This window comes from Labrus bergylta, chromosome 2 (assembly GCF_963930695.1).
Source record: "Labrus bergylta chromosome 2, fLabBer1.1, whole genome shotgun sequence".
In the NCBI taxonomy this organism is placed as follows: domain Eukaryota; kingdom Metazoa; phylum Chordata; class Actinopteri; order Labriformes; family Labridae; genus Labrus; species Labrus bergylta.
The window spans coordinates 6806905-6833232 of record NC_089196.1 but is presented as its reverse complement, the minus strand read 5'-3'; the positions used below and the strand labels follow the sequence as shown (position 1 = coordinate 6833232).

At 40.5% G+C, this 26328-nt stretch overlaps 1 protein-coding gene across 1 annotated transcript in view; it reads left to right on the top strand.

Moving 5' to 3' along the window:
* Positions 1–745: 745 nt before the first annotated feature.
* Positions 746–26328, top strand: part of LOC109989415 (tight junction protein ZO-2) — a 45705-nt gene continuing 20122 nt past the window's right edge. The window contains exons 1-9 of the mRNA XM_065963386.1: positions 746–1684; positions 6343–6396; positions 8650–8774; positions 9665–9767; positions 13774–14296; positions 16757–16860; positions 17558–17711; positions 24805–24910; positions 25620–25738. Coding sequence (XP_065819458.1) covers positions 1472–1684; positions 6343–6396; positions 8650–8774; positions 9665–9767; positions 13774–14296; positions 16757–16860; positions 17558–17711; positions 24805–24910; positions 25620–25738 — 1501 coding nt within the window. The 5' untranslated portion in view covers positions 746–1471. The remainder of the gene's footprint in view (positions 1685–6342; positions 6397–8649; positions 8775–9664; positions 9768–13773; positions 14297–16756; positions 16861–17557; positions 17712–24804; positions 24911–25619; positions 25739–26328) is intronic.

Genomic DNA, 26328 nt, shown 5'->3' with positions numbered 1-26328 from the left:
GTGTCTCTTTATGGATGTAAAGTGTTTGGAATACTTTTTTTTACTGTTTTGGATTGTGTGGACTTTTGCCGATGCATTAGGACGGTTTTTGTTGGATTATTATGACCAGAATAGTACAGTAGACCTTCAGACGGCAAGAAAAAAAGCCAGTATGACATGTTTGTTTGTCGGTGGTCTGACAGATGCGTAGATTGTGACAGCTGTGTCGGCTAAAATGCCAAAAACGTTCTGTCTGAAACCAACACTGAAATTAAGAACCATCAGGATCTGCAGAGATTTACACATTGACTAAATCCATTGTTGCACTTTCTACTTGCACAACTTTGCGACTCAGAATAACATGTTGAGGAAGGAGAAGCCTTTTTTCTACTAAGACAAAATGCCAGCAGGTGCAATATCATATTCTGGCTAAATAAGTTGCAGAAATCCGAGAATGCTCATATAAATATAAATCACAATCTTTGTAACCTGTAAGGAAACTGGTATAACCTAGACCTAATTTTTTAATGTATGTCCTTGTTGGAACTACATCTATTTACGTAAAGCATTATTCACATTTAAATGATTATTAATGTGAAAACTCTGCTCAGATTGAATTTACAAAGATAGTTTAAAGCGAGTTAACAGGCTGCAGATGTCAGAAGAGATTAACCCTGCAGGATTATTGATAGACCGACCATAAGAAACACCTTTGATCATTATCTATTAATGTCGAAAAGTCTTCTTAAAAGGCAGTGGTCATGATCAACCTTCACCTGTGGAGATTGCTAATGATAGAGTGCAAGAGGGTCCATGCAGGGTGCATTACTCCAAAGTTATTAGTCCTATTTTTTTATTCATTTTAAGCGTTAATATGTTTAAACTCCTGCTTAAATTTTTCTATCCGGTCACCAGTTGTTTTTCTTGAGCCCCCTGAACCAGCGCAAACTTTAACGGCTGAACTTAGAGGCAGGGCACAGGCCTCATCACTACTGTATAACATGTAAGTGAGAGAGAAAGTCAGGGGCGAGAGAGGCAGAGTTAAAGCAGCAGGGAAGAGAGCAGATTGACAGACAGGGAGGAGGGAGGACAGACATCTCGTTCTGTCGTGCCCGGCTCTCCCTTTAAACCCGGGGATCCCGATTTCACCTGGACATGTCAACCGACCTGCGCAGGAAGTGGAGGAGCGCCGTGCAAGCGCTCAGGACTCTGCGCAGGACGGGAGAAAGAAGAGGAGGAGACGCTGTGAGTGTGATGTTATTTTTAGTTTCCCCCCCCTCGCGGGGCTAAGCTAATCCTCAAATGCACAGCTTATCGGGATTGGAGGTAGGACAGCGAGCAGAGAGGTCAACAGTCGCTCCTATGGGAACTCTGCTCGGACTGTGATGCCGTCTGAACTCCCTCAAGTGAGCTGGACCATGCTGGGTCAGGAGTGTTACAGACAGGGACGTGCTTTCCAAAGGGCAGGGGGGCTGAGCCCATAGATGGAGCCATGAGTCTGGGGTGGCTGCAGACCGGCTGCTGGCACCGGTGCAGGCAGGCCAGGACGGGCACGATGGGGATCTCAGACGGATACAGTGAAGGGGGAAGTGGCAGAGACGGTGGGGGGGCCAAGATCCAGCTGAGGGGTCTGGAGACGGAGCAGCTGAAAGGCAGCCTGGTGGTCCTCTACGCTCCTGCAGGGAACTCCTGTCTGCTCCGACTGGTGGGACAATGTGTGCAGGGTTTAGCGCAGAGAGAGTGTGTGTGCTAGGGCTGATACATGCTCCTTTATTTAATGATCGATAGTAGATTTTATAAGACAGATGTGATGGAAAGGAATTGATTAATCAAAAATTCAGTCAAACTTCTGCACACTGTCTAAGTTAAAAAACAAAACAAAACCCTGTCACTAGTTTTTGAGCAATTTAGACAGTGTTCAGGGGTTTGCCTTCTATAGGACTTCTATTTTTTGTATAAAAAAACATTTTTTACTTGAATCTCATGAAAGTTTAAAATTCTTGTATCATGACAACCCTAGTGTATACTGTCCTCAGAGTGTGTGTGCTCTGAATCGGTGTGATTTCAAATGTGCTGCTTGTGAAGAATCATTGGAAAGACTCTGAATGTATCCAGCATCGTGTGTGTGTGTGTGTGTGTGTGTGTGTGTGTGTGTGTGTGTGTGTGTGTGTGTGTGTGTGTGTGTGTGTGTGTGTGTGTGTGTGTGTGTGTGTGTGTGTGTGTGTGTGTGTGTGTGTGTGTGTGTGTGTGTGTGTGTGTGTGTGTGTGTGTGTGTGTGTGTGTGTGTGTGTGTGTGTGTGTGTGTGTGTGTGTGTGTGTGTGTGTGTGTGTGTGTGTGTACGCGACCAGTTCCTCTTAACTCTTGTCCGCTGTGCCCTGCTGGTTGCTGCTCGTGTCGGTGGAGATGTCTCATCGATCCCATCAGCTCCTAGAGAGGCTCTTTTCATTCAAATTTAACATTACAAACGGTTTTCTAACAGATGTTTGATGAGGATTTAATCAGCCTCCACTTTTTTTAAACATATCTTTTTAGGCAGATTTTATACTAAAGTCCATGCAGGGTAAGTCAAATGAATCCCTTGATTTTTCATCATATTTTATTTTAAGTCTTATTGTGCTGTTTTAGTCTATTGTCAGGACAATTCTAACTTTTATGATGCTTAATCTGATCAAAGTTATTTCTAACTCTGCTGTTGTGGAGCATGTTGTAATTAAAGATGCTTCACATTAATGAGATTATTACAAGAGGGAAAGCTGTTAAAGAGGATGCTGATCTATAGAATCATTATAATAAATGAACAGCAGGTCAGAAACATCATCAGTCTGTGCGTCCGTGCTGCAGCTTGAATCTCTCTTCATGTGTTGAATATTTTACTGGTTCATGTCTTCTCCTCGCACAGACAGCCTGCTCAGGGTTGACGGGTATCCCAGTACACTTTGTGCAGCACAGCAGTTGCTTGCCATGTGAATATTCTTGTGAGGTTTAGTTCTCGTTCTGTATGCAGAGATCAGCAGATGTTTGGTGCTCATGATATGACATCATTTATTTTCAGATAAACTGTGTACTGGAATAACATTCATTATGGATGGAATGACTCACTCAACTCATCATTTGATTACTATCACAATGGATCATTGGATAATTACAATTTAATCACAATCAGATTGTCTAATTATTGTACAGAAATGAGATTGAAGACAAATATTTATTTAAATTCTAACACAAAAATGCAAAAAGTTTTTGTCTCTTCTCTTTTTTTATAGATGTAGTTTTCCTAGGTTGTACAGTTGTTGGTTGGTTGAAAATGTGTTGTTGCTGGTTTAAAGAGAGTATCAGAATATATATTTTCTGTCTCATATCTTTGAATGGGACTTTATATGAATCAGTTTTTTACAGTTTGTTGAGGTACGTTACATCTCTGATTGCTATTTATTTATTTATTTGTTTGTTTATTGAACATGGACATACAGTGCTGTAACATTTAACCATGCACAAGTTCCAGATGCACTGCTCTTAGTGTTTATGGCAAAATGCTAATTTGGAACACCTGTCCACGGGAGGCTTTTAGAAACAACAGAGATAAAGATAAAAAGGGTAAGAAAAAGAAATCAGTTGAACCTGCGAGCTAGTGCAGGAAGACAACTGGAGCTGCGCTGATTTCTTCTTTGACAAACCTCTTTCTCACAATCACCAACATATCCTCCGGATATGGCAGTCTATTAATGATGCAAGATTTCTGGTCCAACCCTCTGCTCTGTCAGTGTCATTACTGTCTCAAACCAGTGCTGCTCTCAAGCATTCAGCCCCACCACCACCACCCCAGCATCCACCTGTAGGCTCCCACTGGAGGGGTTTAGGTTTCATCTAATCACTCCTCAAATCTGCATATAAAATAATTCTGAGAGCTGTGATGAGGTTGCTGCCCAGACGTTAAACATAAACTTAGTTTGTCTGCTGCTGAAACACAAACCATAACAAACATGAGTTGTCTGACTGAACTCACATTACGAACATTTCTGCTGATGGTGTGGGTGTGTGTGTGTGTGTGTGTGTGTGTGTGTGTGTGTGTGTGTGTGTGTGGGGGTGTGTGTGGGTGTGGGTGTGAATCTAAGTCGTTTTCTCATAGAGCCTCTTGATTTTGTAACTCTTTTATAACCTCTTGATAGTTATTTTATAACAAATGAGGTTGTTGTTTTGAATAAATATAACTGTAATTATGGGTCGATAATGTTTGTTTTTGCAGTATATACACTCTGTTCATGAGAGTGATAGAGCTGTGTGTGTGTGATGTGAGTGTGTATGAGGGGACATACACTGCTTTCATTCTAAATGTTGTGTACAGACAGTTTGACGTATGCATATTCACATTTCTCTGTAAATTACAAAAACGTTCTTTGTGATGTGTTTGTTTCTTCATATTTGGTTGTTGTTGCAACATTTGTGACATTTGAGCATCCCTGTCTGCAAAAAGTTTATAGGACTACCACAAATAGGTTTGTCTTAAGAATAAAAAAAACTTCTCTCTACGTTTTAGAGAGTCAGTAATCAGAGTTTATTGGAGAGATATAACTCTTTGTCAGTCATCAATCCGTCGGATCATCATCCCGATGAATCCAGTAGCAGTGTGCAGGAGCTCAGCTTTAAGTGTTGCTTTATTTCCCAACACAGCATGTGTGCATCAGAAGAGTTCTGTTGAGCCTGTAACTCTGCAGAACAGTTAACAGTAGTGTTTCTGCTTTCAGCTGCTGTTCAGTCTCTCCTACAATGTTGTGACATTTAATGCACATTTAATTTGAAATAAAGTCCTGCAGACCACACAGTGTTTAAAGGGTTTGAATCATGGTCCCTTAAAAACACACAATTAATGGGAACTGAACCTTGAACACAGACTAGATCAAACTCTTTTTATAGAAGTTTAGTGAGACAGAGGACATTTAAAAGGGAAACTGAGGCAGAGCTGGGAAATCCAAAAGCTCTCCTCATACTTCCTGCTTCCCTGGTTTTCTCACATTCATCAAGACATTCAGACAGACAGATTGACCGAGAGAGAGTTGAGGTGTTTATGGACGAGGGCAGATGTTTTGTTGGAGATTTCGTCCAATTAAAAAGCTCACAGCAGACAGAGCGACGCACAGGCTGCTGTTATCGACTTCATAGTGACTATTCTCTCACGGAGGTCACGTCAAGTTCTCACACCCACACAGCCTCCTCCTATGTGTGTGCGTGTGTGTGTATGTGTGTGTTTATCTTGGTAAGTCTCCTGCCAGCCTTGCTGCAGGTTTGAAGATGTACATCGATCTTTTTTTTGTTAGTGCATTGATCACAAAAAATGTGGATCATTATTATACCCGAAAAATGAAACCAAACCAGCACTGCCACAAACTGCAGTTCCTTGAGTGTCCACTTGAGGCTTTCTCCAAAGTGCAGGAAGTCCCATTAACTCCGATGTTAAAGTCCCCAGGAAACAGAACTTTGAGAATATCTGACTGCCGTGTCCTGATGTACTTGGATCTAAAACGGAAAACGACCAATCACAAGATAGAAGGCGGAAATAGCATTTGGGATGCATTTGATTGGATAATTAGCTAACTAGACTCACATTATGTTTTATTGAAATCTATTTTGCAGAAAATGAACATTTAATACAAGAATGCTGGATTAAAAAATGTAGGCCTGTATTTCATTTCATGTGGACTTTAAAATGTACATTTTTACAGTAGAAATAAACATGTTTACAGCCTGGTAAAAAAAATAGTTCTGATTATTTCATTATGATCAGCACACACACAGTATGGGGGTGGATTTTATTTAACTCAGGTGGAGCTGTTGTAGCTGTTTGCCAGGAAGCTTAAGACCCGCCTCAGCTCCACTTCTTCGTTTGTTACCATGCAGACCAAAAATCAGTTTGAAAGAGCATCACCTACATAGCGACCACCATAGCGCCTTAAAAGGACACTTCAGAAACCAATGGGTGATGTCACTTAGACTATGTCCATGTTCAATAAAATCTATGATTTCTGCGTGTATACACCCAAACACAACTGCAGAGTTTTCACTCTGAAACAGGATCAGCTGTCTTCTTGAAGTCTGTGTGTAAGAGGCTCAAACATGCTGAAGCTGTGTGGATGTGAGGCATGAACATATCTACGGTTGTGTTTTTCCTAAACAAAATCGTGTCACTGTTGATGTGAACTCACATGAGTGTGGAAAGCATCCGGGAAACTTTGTAGACGATTGAATGATTCTTTAAAACAACTGAGATCTATCATAAGTCATCACAGAAGTGTTATGATGCTGAATTACTCCTGTATGTGGTATTTAAGTTCAGTGATGAGTAACCGTTCTGTCTTTGTTTTCTGCAGAGCTCGGGGATGGAGGAGACGGTGTGGGAGCAGTACACAGTAACTCTGCACCGGGTGAGTTCATCCATCCGATGTTAAAACAACATACATCCATTATTTCAACAACCTGCAGCACAGCTCAGTCTTAGCTAACTTAATCACGGTAAAGACGACATTTAGATCTTAAAAAATGTACATGAGCAGCGTCATAAAACAGAAAATCATCATGTCTTTTTACTGAAAAAATCTGTATTTTACCTCCGCTCCAGGCCACAACTTGACCAACCTAAAGAATCCACATTTAATCACTTCTTAACATAACTCATTATTTCTCCTTAATTAGAAGAAACGGTGTCCTCCATCGGTAGATTAAGTCTCCACTATGTCTCTGAGGTCAGATTCCTTCTGTGCAAATTAACAAATCTAAAAATAGACCCTCGCCCCCGCCCCCCTGACCCCAGCTGACCCCGCCTCAGGCTGCTACACCACTTGCATGCACCCCAGCAGTCCTGTCTCTGTGTGTACAACTAATGTAAAACATCAAATTTAACACAAGAAAATAAATGTTGTCAACATGCTCATGAGAAGAAATTGAATGTGCAGGAATGTGGAAATGTCACAGACAGTGTTTGGTTAGTTTTCTGCTTGTGGCAACAAAAGTTGAATCAACCCTCAACCTTTCCTTCTGCATGACACATCATGTGTTTACTATTTTAGTATTTAACCAAACCAGTAGGGAGGCATGTGTGGTGTGAGAGCTTGAGATCAGGCTCAATGCGTGAGAGTTGGCAGCCCTGGTGAAATCCTTCAGTCTATTCAATCTTCCATTGACGACATGCGGCGTTATTGTTGTTTGTTTGTTTGTACTGACAGCCAAACTTGAACTTCTACGCTATTGATTTTGATCTGTGATAAGGGGAGTTACTGGAAATGTGTTACAGTTACAGTCGCTAGTAATACAACCTGTATCTGAGTTACTGCTTTATAAAAGTAACTTACTTTATGAAGTAACTTTGGCATAACTTTCTCTGCTTCAATACTCATATTAATGTTCACATTATTTAGTGTTGCTGTGGCAGTACATGAGGAAAAACTCTCACATTCAAATAACATTTTAGACATTTTCAATATGCAGGTATTGTGATCATTGGTTAACTGAAGGCAACAGACTCAACAGTTGATATGAAGCATGTCGTCAACAACATACCTTATCAGTGTGTTTAGTCGTGGATTACAGATCGTAGAGCTGGTGGTGATTTAAAATCACGTCTCGTCTGTTTGGATGGAGTTGATCCTCTTTGGTCTGCTGAGCTAACGTGAGCTGCTCCTGCGTCTCCAGGTGTTTACTGCACCGCGCTCTGTGACCGCTAGTTTAGTATAAATGTGTTGTTTAGCTTCCTGCACATGGACTACATTGAAGTTGTTTAACTGGAGCAGGAAAAGTCATGTATGTACAGTATTTCAAAGACGGAAAGCTCACGCCTCAATGATCATCAGCGTGTGTTTACTGTGTGATATTCTTTCTATATGCTACTGATGTTAGCGTAACCTCACCTGTCCAATCGTGTCAATAAGCTTTAATCTCGTGTATCGACTACTTTAAATAAAGTAATGAGTAACAAGTGTTTTTTAAAGTTCTGTAATTGTGATGGTGTTATTGAATTTGAACAGTAACTAGATAAATTACCGCACATAGCAGTGAAGTAACAGTAACTCTGACACTGCTTATCATATTACCTTAACCGTGGAATGTACTGGCAGGTGCTGCTTTTAGTTTTGTGTTTGGAAAATGAGTCACTCATATTTCCTGTTAGGTGTTGCGGACAGGGGCATCGTCTTCCTGAATAACTGGTTCATTCTTACCTACTTGCGGCCTGCAGTCTTCTCTCAAAGCTTATCTTCTTCTTGTGATAAAAAGCCACATGACAAGATGAAAGAACACAAACATGCTGGGACGGTTGGCTGTGGCAAAGCGAACCGGACCGCTTGGTGGAAACGAGCCTTGAGTGTATTTGAGATGCCCTCATCACAACTTCACTCGTTCCCTTGTTGGATACAAAGCTTCACTGCTGTGTCACCCTGCTAAAGCTAATTTAGCATAGGTTTATATCGTTCATAAGTACAGCACCACTGCTGGTGTCACTTTGTTTTTCTTCTGGGCTAGTTGTAACAAAAAATTATAAACCAGCCCCTTTTTCTTTAGCTTGGGAACAGAAACACCTGGTGTAGTGAAGCCTTTACATCTAAATCCCTCCCCCAGATAACTTCAATGTTGTATATTAGTCATATTCTCTCTGTATTTTCTGACTGAGTTTCTTCTTCCTGCAGGATTCTAAGATGGGTTTTGGCATCGCCGTGTCAGGAGGGCGGGACAACCCCAACGTGGACAACGGAGAGACATCGATCATCGTGTCAGACGTGCTGCAGGGAGGACCAGCAGACGGATTACTCTTGTAAGTCTGATGGAAAGATTTACGGGGAAAGGATTCAGTGGATTTCCTGCCCTTGACTGGTTAAACCGTGTTAATTGCAACCTTTTAAACTCCCAGTACTGGAAATTAAATTCTGTCCAAAAATGACATTTGATTGCCTCTAAAACATACAGTACAGCTCTGAATAAGAAGTTTCTGAAAAAAGCCTTAAAGTCAAATTGTGTTAAATGTACTTATGTTATATGAGCTGAAGGTGTTATATTTGTCTGAATAGTTATGTATACAAACACGCAGATGCCACTTCTTATGGGATGCATCAACGTGGTTGCCATCTTGGAGAGGAGTTGTCCCACCTCCTGTTTGAAGATGCTCTATCCGCAATCTAAGCGTTTATAAGTCGCTGAAATCTGTTTGCTTTATTACAAACTTTAGACATATAATTATGACAGTCTGATAGCCTTTAAAACACACATGCTACTGTGATTCACAGAACAGTAACCCTAAATAAGATTTTTCATTCAAGCAGTTCTCCTGGATCATAAATACATGTTTGACATTTGTGACAAAACAAACAGCTTGAAAATTGTTTCACATTTCAGCGACTTATGAATATTTTAGTCGTGGGTAGACCTCCTGCTGTCATAGACCTACGAGGGCGCAGTCAGCCCTCTTACAGTTGGCAGCCATCTTTATGCTTTGGTGCTGTGAACAGCAAGCGACATCTACGTGTATATATCTATAGTTGCATAGAAGTGAAGGTCATTTAATCAGTTATTTTAGTAGTTTTTATTGCCAATATTATGTCAGTGACAATCCCAACAAGCCATGAATGAGTCCAGGACAACACATGTTTTTACTATTAACTTTGACAGTGTTTGTTTTTCTTAATTATATATTTTTTTTTCATGCAGTGAGAATGATCGAGTCATTCAGGTGAACTCCATCGCCATGGACAACGTGCCTCATTCCTTCGCTGTGCAGTCGCTCCGGAAATGTGGAAAAGTGGCCAAAATAGTGAGTACACAATAACACACAGGGAGAAAAAAACAGAGTGTCTGGTACTCATAAATGTTACACGAATATACAAATATGAAGGGTCCTCACGAGGAACTTTTTTTTAGGGCAGAAACCACAACAGAACCTCATAAATGGACCATGACAGGCAACATGTGTGTTCTTGTTTGAGCGTTTGATGTCTGAACGAGTCTGATGGATGTTCATAAATATGAAGAAACGTGTGAACATGTGTGAACAGCGTTCCTTCCCTCCATACCCCTCAAAATCCAACACTGACTGCACAGCTCTTAGAGGGTTATGAGTATTAAGCAGCCATATTCTACTGTTACTGCAAAGTTTTAATAAAGCAGGTTGCATTCATTTCTATTCAAAATATTGATATGTTAGATTTCCACACAGAAATGAGCAGTATTCCTTTAAATCTTTATCTTTTTAAATTATGTAAGCAGTTTCTATGATGTGTAACATGACAGCTCACTGTTACCTGTAATCATTTTCATAAAATCAAGAAAGAGTTCTGTGAATGTATGGAGAGGTGCAGTGGTTGGTGCTGTCACCTCACATCAAGAAGATACTGGGTTTGACTCCCTGGGTGGGTGGGTGCATTTTGCCCTGTGATTGGCTGGCCACTGGACCAGGGTGTACCCTGCCTCTCACCCAATGACAGCTGGGATCAGCTTTAGCCCCCAGAACAGGATAAGCGGTTTAGATAATGGATGGATGTATTGTTTTTAAAGATGTGGTATTGATAACATGACAGTATAACATTAAGACAACCTTAATGAGTTCTGGTTTGTGGAAAATGTTTTTCTGTCTTTAAATCAACAACTGCTAGTTTTCCTAGTGTCTCTGTGTGTGAGGGTTTTGTGTGAGAAAAAGAAGCATAGTGGACTGATCGCAATAGCGTTTTGTTATGTTGACGCACCAAACATTTAAAGGAACACATATTGTGTGATTGTGTTTTAAACATGAACGAGGATACCTGCCTGTTTGTTTTTCATCAATGTTTTTTGTTGCTGATTTGCAGGTGGGGTTTGAATTTGTAACCCAATTTACCTTTTGTCAAATTCAGTGAACATCTCATTAGCCAGCTAGCTGTTTGTTTGCACACATTGGCCCATTGGCTCTGTCAATTGTAAACAAACAAAGTGACTAGAGGCGAGCAAAAACAGGATTGACATGAACCAATCAGCAGCAGGTGGTGTTCATGCACTCGGCGCTCTCCTGGCTTCTCCCTCCTCGCCCTTCTCCTCACTATGACAGCTACACCATGAAAATAATGATCTGTGAACAAACATGTTACTGCAACTTAGCATTAAAAGAACCAACTTAGCACCCACAAAACACGTCATCACTGTCCACAAACACAAAAATGCTGAAATCAGTACAAAGACAAATAACCCAATGGAGCTAAAACCATAGCTTTACTTAACTGTGCATGTAGACGTACTGAGTGACATGGTGAAGGGGGGTGAGAAAAGGAGGAAGGGGTTAAGGAGCTTAACTGTGTGGGCCCCCTCCCAAAGCTGGCTGAATGTGATACACTGTCTGTTAAAGTGTGTGCAGGGGGGTTTAGAGGACTCCTGGGCACCCCACTTCATGGGGTTTATGTTGTCTGTTTATTTTTCCTGATAACTATGAAGGCAAACTGCAGGGTCTGTCTCGATGCTGAATGATAGTCAGGAGGCAGTGCTGCTGGTTTAGTGGGGAGACTTACTGTAAATACAGTGTGAAGGTTGCATTGAGGAGGGGGAGAGGAGAGAGGGGGGAGGAGGTGATAGTGAATGAGTCAGAGAGAGAGAGAGAGAGAGAGAGCGTGTCCTGCAGGTGTGCAAAATTTATAAATCCAATTATCAACATCCCCTTCACAGGTCTCAGCAACAACACTTACTGAAAAAAGGATGATGTTGGTAACCTAGCAACAACATCAATTGAAAAAGTGATGTTAATAATGAGGATGTTATTAGAACTGACTTTTGTAAAGTCATGGAACAATCCAAACAGCTCCATATTTAGAGAGGGAAACAGAAAATGAACTCTTGTTATTGCCTTCACAAACTTCAGCTCAATAAGGAAATACACGACAATAATAATAGAAACGGAAAGGTAACATTGATAATGACGACAATCATAGCAGAGGTTAAAATATGAATGCTAGTCACTAAAGAAGTCAGTTACAGAGGACAATTAATTTATAAATATTTTAATTTTGTTTCTATTATTTGTGCAGAGTTTTTGCAATAGGCTCAAATAATCTCTATCAGTTAATCATGTAATTAAAGGGACAAACTTTCTAATAATATACTTATAAATAATCTTTTTGTCTCCCATATAACAATCAGCGTCCGCTGTTCCTTTAACCGCCGTAAACTGTTTTTAAAGGCTTAAAGAAGACAAGTGGGCCTGAAGTGAATTTTCATCACATTTATTTTGCGTCATAAATAAAGTTTGTTTTGAAGAGAAGGATGACAAACTTTGGATTTTGCAGTGGGAGCTGACACTGGAGAGGAGAAAGTAAAGGAGAAAAACTGTGCAGAGGAGTGACATTTGGTATTATTTATAAATGTACAGGGACAGATAGTGTGTGAGTGTGTGTGTGTGTACGTGTGTGTGTGTACATGTGTGTGTACGTGTGTGTGTGTGTACATATGTGTGTGAGTGGTTTTAAGTCTCCTGCACGCTCCTGTCTCTGTTTTCAGGCTTCTTCTCACGTTGCGCTAAAAGTAGCTTCTCTCCATGCGTGGACTGAACTAATCTCTCTCCGCTCTCTTTCAATTATAAAATCTGTTAAATATAAAATCCTGACATGTCGTGGACAATCAGAGTCCCTTCTTCTCTCTGAACAGTCACATGTGCCCGAGTTAGACTTATTAACCATGCAGTGTTAAGCTGTGTCTCGTCTCTTTGTTGAACAAACTGAGCACAGAGACGCTGCTTTGCCTTTATTTTCCACATGTATGAATGAGCCGCTGTGTTATTATCTTTTGTTTATTTATTAATTTTTTTTTAAGATTTATTTTTGGGCCTCATGTGCCTTTTAATGGAGAGACAGGACAGTGGATAGAGTTGGAAATCAGGGAGAGAGAGAGTGGGCAATGACATGCTGGAAAGGAGCCACAGGCTGGAGTCGAACCTGGGCTTGGAGGAGCATAGCCTCCATACATGGGCTGTACGCACTAACCACTGAGCCACCAGCGCCCCAAGCTGCTGTGTTATTTTGAAAGTATCAACTACAGCTTCGTAGCATGAAGCAGTTTGTCAATATTTTGACAAACTCAATACCCCATGCGGGATATTTCCCGGAGTAATGTGTCTCCACATTCAGCACAGGCATGTTAATGTTAACTTACAAGGAGGACCGAAGGCTGGTGGTGCTAGCACTGCTAACGTTAGCCACACTTGGCTAACCAGTTTGACATGAATTAGCAAATTCACACTCGGTCTGAAGTGGTGGGAATTGAGCAGGTGGAGGAATCTGGACCTCTCAACAGAAATCTCTCCTTTATCATATTGTACATTTTTGTATTATAAGCCATATTTGATGTTGCTATAGTTACCACATCCATTGTTTTTTAGGTGTATTTAACATGATGCCACTATTTATCCTTTGTCCAATTTTTTTGTGACTATTTATTATAAATATTAAATTGAGGCACCACATTTATCATCTTTTTATTGTTCTTTTTTAACACATATGCTGGTGTAATTCAGTCTCTACATTTCATCCATGTGAACCTCACCTCTCACTGCACCATGACTCTTAAACCCTGCGTGGTTTGAAACCATTCTGTGTTTCACCTGTATATTTTTGTCACTTTTTTTTTACCACTTGCTTATTAAAGGATTTTTTCTATCTTTACTATCTATTTTTGGCTCTTAGTGATATCGCCTGAAGGTATTCCAGTGGCTTCCTTCTCTCCAGATTTAAATCAATGTTTCCCAGCAGTTAAACAGTCCAGTTGTGGGTTACTTTAACCTTTTTTTTTTTTTCTTCCTCTGACAGACAGTGAAGAGACCTCGTAAGGTAGCGGTCCACTCACTGAAGCAGCCCCCCTCCCCAGACGGGGACAGTCGGGATTACGCCCCCTCCACCCACTATTACGACGCCGACAACGATAACGGCTGGTACCGCAGCGAGGGCCGCGACCACACCTCTGACAGCAAAGAATACCTGGACCCTGATTACATGGGTGGGCGGGACTACAACACAAGAGGGAGGAGCCGTGGGAGGAGCCAGGAGAGGACATCCCCCAGCCCGGACAGGTCCAGGAGGGACGGCAGCCGGGGGCGCGCCCTGGACACCAGCGCGGACCGTCAGAGGTACCACAGTCGAGGACGCAGCCCTGGAGACAGCTATCGTATGGAGGAGAAGTACGAGCGAGGAGAGGGAGGAGGAGGCAAAGGAGGGAGGTACAAGAGCAGGGACAGACTCAACGAAACCCCCCCATCCCCAGAACCTTCCAGAGAGCTGGAGCCACTGGAGAAACCCGTCAACGTACTGCTGGTGAAGAACAGACCTAACGAAGGTGAGGGAGGAGGATCGACTAAAAAATTCCTTTTTAGTTTTGTGGCAGAGATTCTGAGGCGGTTCTTGATGTCTCTGCAGATTCATTCAGTGTTTTTTATGGGGTGAGTCGGATTTGTAGCCATGCTAGCTCTTCTTGTCCATCATTTTGGTCATATTTGAATTTAAAACTACCAGCTTTATTGGCATGATTTCTCCTTTTTACATACTTGAATGGACTTGTGTGAATGAATACTGCTGACTTTTCTGAAGATGCAATGCTATTCTCAGGCACCAGAAAAAGTTCACCTTTGTTCAGACTGTTTAGAAGAAGAGGACGTACTGCATCCTCTTAGTTCAATCAGTAAACCAAAGTAGAAACGTCTTAAACCTGCATTCTTTCATAAAGCCAGCAGGGGGCGACTCCACTGGATGTAAAACAACGGCCTGATTGTATAAAAGTCTAAGGCTGCGTTCACACTAAAATCCTTCACGTTCAATTCAGATGTTTTACTCAGATCAGATTGTTTTGTTCACATTACTTTTGAAAGGTGGCCCAAAGGAACAAAGACAAACATGTTTGACGCAGCACGCCATGACGAGAGATTATTTCATAATCGAGTTATGATCTGCAAGCTCCTGCAGAACAACAAAGTGTCATCCTCTCCTTGAGGTAACTTCATGGTTAAGGACTATGAAGGCGGTTTACTTCTAACCCGGCTAGATCACCATGGCAACTATTATAGTAACTTTTGCTGAGCATATAACCAGCTCAGCAGCAGGTCATGTTCAATGTTCAAAATAAGAAATCAACCTGTATGAAATGTTTTTTTCTGTGAGTTGATCGTGAGGAGGGAGAGAGAGCCACAAACGCGCTGTGTTTCCCGTTATTACTTTTCATTAAAACATTTTGATCTGGCGTTCTGTTATTTTTAGGGATGTGTTCAATTAAAATGTGACGATAATTCTTGTCAGTGAAAGTCAAAGTGAATACAGCCATCATGGCGGAGTCTGATTTTGAAGTGGAAATCCCCCCCCCCCAAACACACACACACACACACACACACACACGTACACTGTTTGTGTTACAGCTACTGGAGAGCAGATCACAGCTGATCAGTAATCTGTTCAGATCACCCCCTTACAGTTCAGGCCGGGGTGTGAAACAAATTTACTGCTGCTTAATCTCTGTGCAGAGTCTAAGTAAAAAGAAGAGCCTCTGCGTTTAATTACTTTGTGTTTGTGCCTCGCTGAACAAATAAAATAGACAATTCAGTCTTTTAAAATGTGCTTTTACGCAAGTTTGTTGCAGACTATCACACACAGAGTCGGCTCATAAATGAATATTTCTGTGATTACTTGTTACTTTGATTAATAAGCTGCTTCCTATTTTCTCCGTTAAATCTCACGTCTGTATTTATCATGCAGATATCAGCTGGTGTCAGCGTATAAAGTCAATCAGAAACAAGAAACTTAACGTCAGTAACGTTACAGCCTGTTGTACTCTGCAGCTGTAAAAAAAAAAAAAAGAAAAAAACTCAACTGTTAGTGTTGTGAAGATGAAGTTCCTAACAAACGTTCTCTGTGTGTTTTGTTTGACTCACACACTGCATGCGCAGACACTCACATCCACAAAGTGAATGGTGTGTGTGTGACACGTGTTCAAAACAGTCAAAGCTCTTATGAGAAAATAAGATCACAAGAAGAGATCACAAAAAGAATTCTGTCGATAACAGCAAACTTGTTATTGACAGAAAGATTTCTATTTAGTGTTTGTGAAGTCCCTGATGGAGGAGAATAAATACCGTTATTGAAATGATGCAGCTTATTAGATTTCAGTCCATTGTTGTCAGATTTTAAAATAAATAGAGAGTTGTGGTTTATCTTACTGCTTTTATGTTTATTATTGGAATGATAGCAGTGAGTTTGTAGTGAAGAAACCTGAGGATGTGATACATTATTAAAATGTCTTCTTATCTTGCATCAGTGTTAAACTTCTTCATATTTTGTTTATATCACAGTTTGCTCCGCGCTTGTAAAATCCCTCCCGTGCTGCCAGAGAGTGACTTCAGAGGGTTGTGCATTCGTACCTTGCTTTAAAGACTGAGGTCACATCGGACAAGATCCGACCTGTATTTGGTTCACATAATAAGTGGCACAAATCTGATTGGAAAAGATTAGACTCCATGTGACTTCAATGTGCTGTTCACTCTGTCATAAAAAATCTAATCTGGGTCACTTCTGCCTGCAGTGTGAACACAGCCTAACAGAAATAAAGGTCTTACTCCTCAGATGATTTATTCCATCAATAAGCATTTTCCTACTGAGTCACTATATCTTAACGCTGTGTTCATGCTCGGAGGGTCAATTTTACATGAGTATTAAATAATTTGATCAGTTCCACTCTCACTTCCTCTTTTGTCAAATATTCCTTTCACAGCTGTTTGCAGTAAATTTGTTGTGTTGGTTTGTGTTTCTGTAGAGTACGGTCTGCGTTTGGGGAGTCAGATCTTCATCAAACAGATGACAAGCACCGGCCTCGCAGCGAAGGACGGAAATCTGCAGGAGGGAGACATCATTCTCAAGGTATACATATATACACACATTTATTCATACTGAAGACGCACAGTCCCACCTACACAGATCAGCACAGAGGTTCACATCCTGCAAAAATTCCATAAACTGCTTTCATACTTGCAAAAAAGCACCTTAAGTTTTCAGACTGAGCTTTTTTAAGATTTATTTTTGGGATTTTTGCCTTTATTTTGATAGGACAGTGGATAGAGTAGGACATCATGAGAAAGAGTGGGGGATGACATGCGGGAAAGGAGGTACAGGTCGGACTTGAACCCGTGTCGCCCGCTTGAAGGACTATAGCCTCAATACATATGGAGTGACCTAACCGCTCGGCCATCTGTTCCCCAAACAGCCACATTTTTCACAGTAATATTGACCAATCATGTACCAGCAAAGTTTACTCTGGTGTATGCAGGAGGAACAGACTGTATGAATCATTAAATCAGAGTGATTCCATGGATACAATTCAACTTTGAGACAGAGAGCGTTTTTTTATTTTCTTAGGGTAGGGTTAACCCTTTTAATTTGTTTGATTAATTCATCCTTTTTTAAAGTAAACATCTGATAGAGCTGAAGTTACAGATAAAACAGGACTGATGAGTTCTTACTGTGTTTCAAAAAAAGGTTAACTAAAGATAAATTGACATCAGGATGATATAAAAAATAAGACGTAGGTCAAGTTGTGTGTGTTTGTGTGTTTGTGCAGATCAACGGGACGGTCACAGAGAACCTCTCTCTGCACGATGCCGGGAAGTTGATCGAGAAGTCGAGAGGGAAGCTGCAGCTGGTGGTCCAGAGAGACCGCCGTCAGATCCTTGTACGCATCCCCCCCCTCGCAGACTCTGACTCTGATAATGACGGTGAGTCCCTGAATGCACCGCCTGACCAGCAGGCTCAGTGTGTGTACTGATGGTCCTGTGCTATAACAGGACAGGTGTGTTCAGTGTCTCCCACAGACGTTGACAGATGTTTGTCACGATGAAGGGTCTGTTTGTAACCTGGACTGTAACCTTTGTTTTCAATGAGTATGTGGCCTAATGTTACTGAGCTTCTCATAAACAAGTACTGCTGCATGTAAATGTAACCAGACATCTGTGGGACACACTGGATGAAGCAGAAACAGAAGTTCAGACTGAGTTGTTGTGTTAAAACGAGTCAGCTACTTTTGGGATACAAACAAATATTTCACACTATTTTTGGTCCTCTGGAAACCAGAAAGTGATCAGAATCTGCTCCAAGCTGTGGAGGCTCAAGTGTGTCACTGGAATAAAAGCAGATTATTTAGGATCAATAAATAGATTTAAGGTATTCTTTAAGAGATTCAGAATTGAAAGGGACTGGTATAAAATTAGTATTCATGTACTCATCTTCCATATTTGAAACTTATTTTTGCAGATGCAGGTTTTGATTTACACATTATGCATTTTTTTAACCTAATAACAGAAAGCATAATGTCTCTTTTAAAGTGGAGTTAACGTGGGGTGTTGGTAGTGTAGTGGTTATTGATTGGCCTCATGTATGGAGGCTGTAGTCCTTCAAGCGGGCGGCCCAGGTTCGAATTCGACTCATGGCTCCTTCCCACATATCAATCAATGCTCTCTGACTCTCCCCGATCTCTGACTCTATCCACAGTCCTGTCTCTAAATAAAGTCATAAAAAAGTCCAAACATAAATCTAAAAAAAAAGTGGACTTAACATATTAATATTCCATCACTTAGTGTGATGCAAACATTAAAGGAAGAATGTGCGACTTTTTGATCCAGTAGACGTCGCTCTTGAGCACCAGCATTAAACCAAAACAAACTGATGTTTGGCCACACCTCCGTCATACTGAAGCCTCCGCTCTCCTCCAGCAGCACACCTTTAAACCCCCTCACCTCGCGTTCGCACTAAAGAGTCAAGCGCAAGAGAAATTAGAAAAAACTAACTCAAAATAGCTAATAGTCATGTATAGTAATGCTTCTTACATTACTGATATATTTGATTAATCGTGATTGATTATTCTCAAAATTGCAGTTAATTAGATGAATGTTTTGATGGCTTGACACCATATAGTGTCAGTTAAAAGAATTAAACTCTGATCAGCCTGTGCCACCAATTCGCTCGTTTCTGATGGTAAAGATTAAACAAAGATGCATGCTGAAAACTGTCTAAAAAGAGTTAGGATTCTACCTTTGATCTTCTTTGAAATGTTTCAACGATCATCAGAGTACTTACTCAATGAGTCACAAGAAGAGGTGTAAACGTTTGTATTGAAGGAGTACAACTGTGGAGAAATGCAGCAACCATAGGGCAGTTGATTAAAAATGATTTAATCGTTTGATTTCTGTTTTTAATCAAGTCACGCACCCAGAAACCCACGAGTATAAAAATACTAGACAGAAAATACTCATTGTACTCGTATTAATTTCCCTAAAGACTCTCTGTAATTAACTCAGGCTCTCTAAGAACATTAAGTCATTTATTTACGCTCTTACACAAACTCAGGCTGCCATTAGAGATTTATTTTATTTCATTACTCTGTTTAAATCTTTAACAATTAGATGCTTCAAAGTCTTTTTAGCGGTTATACAAGTTGACAAATAAAAACTTACAACAGAAGTATGTATTTTTTTTTTTTTACAACTTGTTTTTTTAACAACATCATTAAAAACATCATTACTTGAGATGAATACATTTTAATTAATTGAATTAAATAGATTTTATATGACGGGGACGATGTATTGTAGCCGAGTTCTGATACAAAGCATGAAATTGATGTGTTGCTTTCGATCATTTTTAATTCTTGTCTCTAGTTTGGACTTTACATGAAATTAAATAAACTGCATTCAGAAAACATTATGCCACATAAAAATATGAATGTTAAATTCACTTGATGAAATACAAAAATACATAAATACTAAATCATCCCTGCTCTGGTTTGCCTTTTTAGCCAACACAAATATTTTATACCTAATTTTAATTAACCAATAAAAACCTGAATAATTATTCTTTGTGACACACTTGAGCCTGCGTACAAACACATCGTGTGATTAAATTGCCCATGAGCTTTGGTTGAACTAGTTTCTCGAGTCATTCAGTTACTATCATGTTGACATGTACATCTAAAAAAGGTATAAAAAACAACAACATTCAGGCAGCTAAAAATACCGAGTGAAACCAAGCAGTCTTGAGTTTCTGGGTGCAGCTGCTCAGAGAAAGAGAGAGAGAGAGGGAGAGCGAGAGAGACGGAGAAGAGAGAGAGAGAGGGGACGGAGAGGGAAAGGAGACAGAGGCAGACAGAGAGAGGGAGACAGAGAGAGAAAGTTGGGTGGCAGAGAGCGGAAGAGAGAGATAGAGGGGGAGACAGAGAAGAGAGAGAAATAACACCATCAAGTCAGGATTTATTCAGACTCAAAGTCCTGCAGACGATCATGTAGAAATCTGAAAGTGCTCATTTTGATTGAGAAGTGCTCATGTGGAGCAGCAGCAGCGATCCCTCCCTGTCATTGCTCAAAAGTGCATCTCTGTCTGTGTTTTCTCTTCCAGATAATGTGTCATACTTTTAGATGAAGGACCAGCCGAGACACATGATGTGTAACAATCTGTTGCCTTTCACTAAGCTGTCAAACGGCTGACACACAACAAGTTGTAAAGCTTTCACACCTTTTGCACTTCCCTTTATACTGCTTCAAATCTTTAACTTTTTTAATACATGATTCATTTTTCCTGAATAAATAAAAATAAACATTTTAATCACTATGTACTTTGAATTGTGTGATTCATTAAGAGTCGACGTTGAATAATGCCAGTGAGAGAGGTCTGTAAGCTTTGTTACTTTGTCTGAATATTGAATCCTGATGCTGCACATGAAGGGTGATGATTTATTTTTGTGAACACAGAAAGTTGCATGACAAAGCGTGGCTCATAAAGTGGGTAAGATGTTTGTTGAATATCAGTGTGATAACATATTAATGATTTGTCCTAACAGCGTAGAAACTCGCCGTTGTCTGTCCAGGTGGTATATCTGATCTCCCGCTCGTCCTCTCCTCCTCTCCTCCTCGCTGTCTTTTGTCTGTATCTCCATTTCACACAAACATCCTCAAATCACGCTCACATCTCTCCGCACTGAGCGGTCTACTTTAACACGCAGAGGGCTGACACCTGTTTCAGCCACACCCTAACTCCTCCCCTGCTTTCTGGTCTGACTCTAAATGGGGCCATCATTTACTGAGTGAACATCATGCCATGTTGGAGAAGAATTGAAACTAGAGATTAAGACATTAACTCATTAGGAACATGTTAACTGAGGGAATTAATCAACTGACAAGTAGGACATTTTATCATCTATAGAATAACATTTCTTTATGCGACCAGTGAAGTCTAGGCACTTCTGCTTCTGCCTCCTTTTGATACAAAGAAGCTCAGTTAATTTCTTTGTCGTTGGCCTGCATTAGCTTACAATAGGAGTTACTACATGCAAAGTCATACAGCACCAATAAGGCTGTAGTAGAAAAACCCTGAGGTCCTGATTCATTAAAGTATTGTGCAGCTTTTGTGCCAGCTAAACCTGTGCAAATAAGTCAAAAGTAATTCACAAAACATGTGCAAAGGGTTAAATGTTCCCCTCACTGCGCTGTAGAAAAGCATCTCTGTGCTGGTGCTGTTTGCACATGTTTCAATGAGCCATTACGCAGTCATTTGGAAAAAACCTGACCCTTTACTAAAAAAAAATCTGCCTCATTGCAAAGAGTGTCCAACAGACCATGACTAGTGCTAGCAGCCATGGGCAGTTAGAATGAAAAAATTATAATAAATTATTGTCTGCTGTGAGTTGGTGGTAACCGCGCTGCAGTATTTCTAAGAAATACAAAATGTGAATATTTTATTTCTATCTTGATAATTCAACATGAAGAAAAAAAAAGAACACAGTAACAGAACATGAACACAGCACTTGTACGCACTTCAGTATTTAAGTGTCTACTCTCAGAATGTCTGACGGATCAGAAACGGAAGTCTTGAAGGGTCAGATTAACAGGAAAATAAAATGTAATATACTAAAAAGGTCATCAAATTAGACTCAAAAAAATTTAAATATAGATTTTTATCCTTGTCATTTGACCATGGTATTAATATTAGCTCCTACAGTTTGAAAATAACCCACTCAACTGAGTGTAATCCAGGGTTAGTGAGGTCAGAGTTTCAAAATGTCAGCTGAAAATGTGTTCTGAAATTTGACCGCACATGCTGCAGATTTAGCTCCATGTTGTGTTACAACGAATGTGCATGAAATAATCCTCAGAACTGACTCAACACAGTCTGAGATATGTGTCTCTTTGCTCTTAGTAGATGCAGAAGGTTACTGTAGATGTGTAAAAGGGAATATATATAATTAATATAGTTCTAATTGAGTTTAATATTTAAAGTTAGATGTTGCACATTACACCGATATGTCTCAAGTACTTTTCTTTTGGTGCAGTTTTTATCAGGACTATAGAAACATTCTATTAAAATCTGTTTTCAACTTTAAGATTTACTGAATAAAATGACCACAGTATTCAATGAAGTCCAGCAAAAAATATAGTTAAGAACCAGGTCAAGGAAATGACCGTGTTGTGAACCAACTGAGGACAGTGTGCGTGCGTGCGTGCGTGCGTGCGTGCGTTGTTCTGGCTGTCTGCTGGCTCTGGCAGGAGATGAGTAGTAGCCGTTCACCTGGAAACACACAGATGCTCCTCTTCCACACTCAGTAGTGACTATGCGTAAAATAACCATGAATCACTTTAAAGTTAGAGCAACAAACTCCACACAGGGTGGATGTTTCTGCAGCTCTGGCATTAAAACACGGCAAGAATTAAAGTGTGAAACCAAACACAGCAGCTGCAATAATAACTTCAGCCTACTGAACTAAAGTGTCTATGAAGTGGACAACTTGCTGAGGAATAAGCAGTTGCTTCAAAAGGTTTTTAATTTAATAGATTGCTTCGGCCAGCAGCAGTGAGACATGCTGTTAAAGCTGCAATGTAATCCTTACATGCATATGTGCCTGATCAGTACTTCAACTAAAAGTTGTTGTTTTTCTGATTGTTACTCTAAATGTCTGACAACATTTCAGAAAGGATCCTTACAGAGGTCAGCCTCAGTTAAAACTATGTCAGCTTTTTGTCAATGTCGCTTGTCCCTCACCATCCAATCGAAAATAAAGATAGGACTACCTTGTCATCATATAAGCTGCCTCTAGAGGGCATAAAGAGAGAAACACAGTTTTGATAGGTGTTGTTTCTGACATAACATTTGCACAAACCCCATTTGACAAAGTATCCTGACATCTGCCTTCTTCATTCTCATCCTGTCTTACATTCCCTGCCTCTCGTTCTCACTTTACATTCTGTGTTAATTCTGTTTCCAGTTCTGCATGCAGACTGTCCTCTAACTCTAATCAAACTAATTTACACGTACTAGACTTTGCCATGTGAAACCGGCCATGCCTCTCTGACCTCGAACTGCTGTTCAATGAAGGGTAAAACAATCTGCTTAAAGCCATGAAGCACTGCGACAGTCCTGTAACGGTGACCGGAGTTGTTGGCTGTTAAAGGGCTCTGTCATGGCGTTATGTTTTCTGTTTTATTGCTGCTTTTTTTTATTATTCGCTCTCTTTCATGTTGTCCTCCCACACCTGAGTCCTCAGATGTGTCTTTTGTCTCCTGTTTCTCTGTTTCTTCACCTCCTCCCTCTCTGCAGAGCGCTGAGCTGAGTGCCATGCTCTGACAGATAAAAGCAGCTACATCAAACACTCCTCCGCCCGTGTTCACTTTCAAATGATAAAAAAAAAAGAGAGTGAATGAAAGCTGGGCAGTCTCTGTGGAGAGCAGAGCTGTGTGTAAGCACTTTTAACCAGCTTGTTTCTGGGTTATAAAGCAGTACGGATGCTCTCATGAGCCCTGAGACGTCCTCATGGATCCCTGGAAAGAACTTCTAAAAAGTTTCTAAAAATGGATTCACTCTTTTGGGCTTGACTGTGTCCATGTATAACTACATAATACATTATAGATAGTACTTATGAGCAACAATACTTCAGCTAAAGCATTCAAAGTAACCACATCCATCCACCCTTCTGTCACCATTTAGCTGAGCTAAGGTCACAATAGACCATATTCCCATGATGGCCATGTTCCTGTGACATCATGCTTAGGGTGGGAAGCTCAAATGGTGCTATTATGTCATACTGATATATTCCAGGTTGTAAATCATATAAAGTTTAAGATTCTGACAACTGTCTTAATTTCACCGCTTCCGGATTGAAAAGAAGCTATTAAGTCAATGGATACTGAAAATCCAAAGAGAGATCAGACCACATGTCATGGTAAAAACAAATTTGATTACCTATTTATTAGCTTCTTTTAGCGTTAGCATTTAGCCACTTGGAGGTGGTTAATGCAGGTAGGGAGACCTTTGGTAGACCCAGAATATGCTGGAAGAATTACATATTTTATCTGGCCTATAGAAATAACTCTGCTTGAAGAGCTGCAAAATGTTGCCAGGAAGAGGGACTAAGTGGGCTGACTGGCTTATGAGGCTACAAACACAACCTGGACCCTGATAAGAGACAGAAAATGGATGGTTGGATGCGTAAATGAAAGCTGATTTTAAAGTGCACCAAAACTAATCTGAACCCAAAAATTTAGCGATTGGTCTATTTCCTTGATTTGTTCTTGTCTATGAATTAGTGTGTTGGATTAAAGGCTGCTTTTATCTTGAGTCCTGAGCTGTTGCACCAGAGATAATATCTCAGATAACACCCTCAAACTTTCCCAGGCTGTAATGAGCTGGTGTCGGGGCTTCCTGATGGTGGTGGTTTTGGTGGTTTTGGTGGTTTTGGTGGCACGCTGTCTGGTTTGGGGTTTCATTTGAAAGATGTCTGTGTGTCTAACTGAGATATCCTTCTGTTTGTTTGTCCGTCTGTCTGTCTGTCAGACATCTCAGAGATGGAGTCTTACCATTCATATTCTCCCCCAGAGGAGAGGAGATCGCGTCAGTCTGACCTGTCCTCACACTCGTCCAATGAAAGAGACATCCAAAGGTAGGACGGATCAGCTTTAAAGACCTCTTATCTTACAGGCTGTCTATTTACAAGACTGCAATCAAATTCATGCTAGGATTAACTCCCATAAAGCTACTCGTGGAAAGGTAAAAAACAAACAATGAAACAGAAACACAGCTGGCCTCCTGTGTGCAGTGATTTGTTTGAGGCTGTAAAGCTGGGTTAGCATTTCAGGCTAGCAGGCGGCAAGGGGGTATTACAATCTTCTCTTCATTATCTCAAACTTACACTGGAGGTAACAACTACTGTGCTAATATCAGTAGTGGTTTGTCATAAGAGGCACAATGGTCCTTGCCCCATCCAACATGGAGAAAAGAAAGTTTATTAAACATGTTAAACATAAATTAATTAGACGATGAGTCAGCAGTCATTATATTGACTGTGAATACATTATACTTCATGGTCATGGTGCACCAGAAATAAAGAAGAGATTGCCTAACTTTTGCCAGCCAGGTGACCCGAGGCTTCTCTCTTATTGGCTTGTCTCAAGTTTCCCACTGGATGCAGCTCTCTGCGCCTCCGGGCACTCCCACTTTCATTGGTAACAAATGGCCTTCTAATGTTTTTACCTTTAATGTAACCTGGATCACTCAATCACCAAACTCTCATCATTATTGTGACACTTGTGACACAGTATTTGTCTGCTACAGTAATGTAGCTTATGAAGTCATTGGGTGTGTTTCAATAGGGAAGATTCCATGAAAACAGCCAAGATGTCCGCCATGGCCTCCCCGTTCAGAATACCTGAAGACCCCAAAGCGTCAGCGGAGCTGGAAAAAGACATACCGCAAATCGAGGAGCCTCCAGGTGACCACACACTATCCTCACAATAACATACCATACACTGAAATAGTAATTATGTATAACTGAATGAGCTGAATATTAGACAGCTCCATGTTTGGACACTCTCAACAGTAACACATAGTCAGATGTAATGTTTGTAAATGTAAATCCATGATCTCTTACATGTGTAATAAGGACATCGACCCAGAACCACAGTTGGCAATATGTGGGGTGGTTTGGAGAGATCTGCTTCTCCCCCGAGCCAAAACCTGCACTTTGGCCTTTCCATCATTACTAGCAAGGCGTCTAATTTTGTTTAATTGGAAGTCCAACTTGCCTCCTTTGTATAGCCGTGGGGTCAGTGATGTCTTGGCTCATTTGAAGATGGAAAAGCTCAGATATACAACTCAAGAGTCAATCAATAAATACTATAAAGTGTGGGACCCATTCTTAGACAATTATAATAATGTCTTTTCTTTAATAAATGAAATTTATTCCTATATGTGCCTTCTACTGTAATGTTATGGGATTTTTTATGGGGGGGGGGTTAAAATATTTTGGATATTGTGAGATGATGACATGTGTGTTTCATGTTTGTTTGAAAATAAACAATT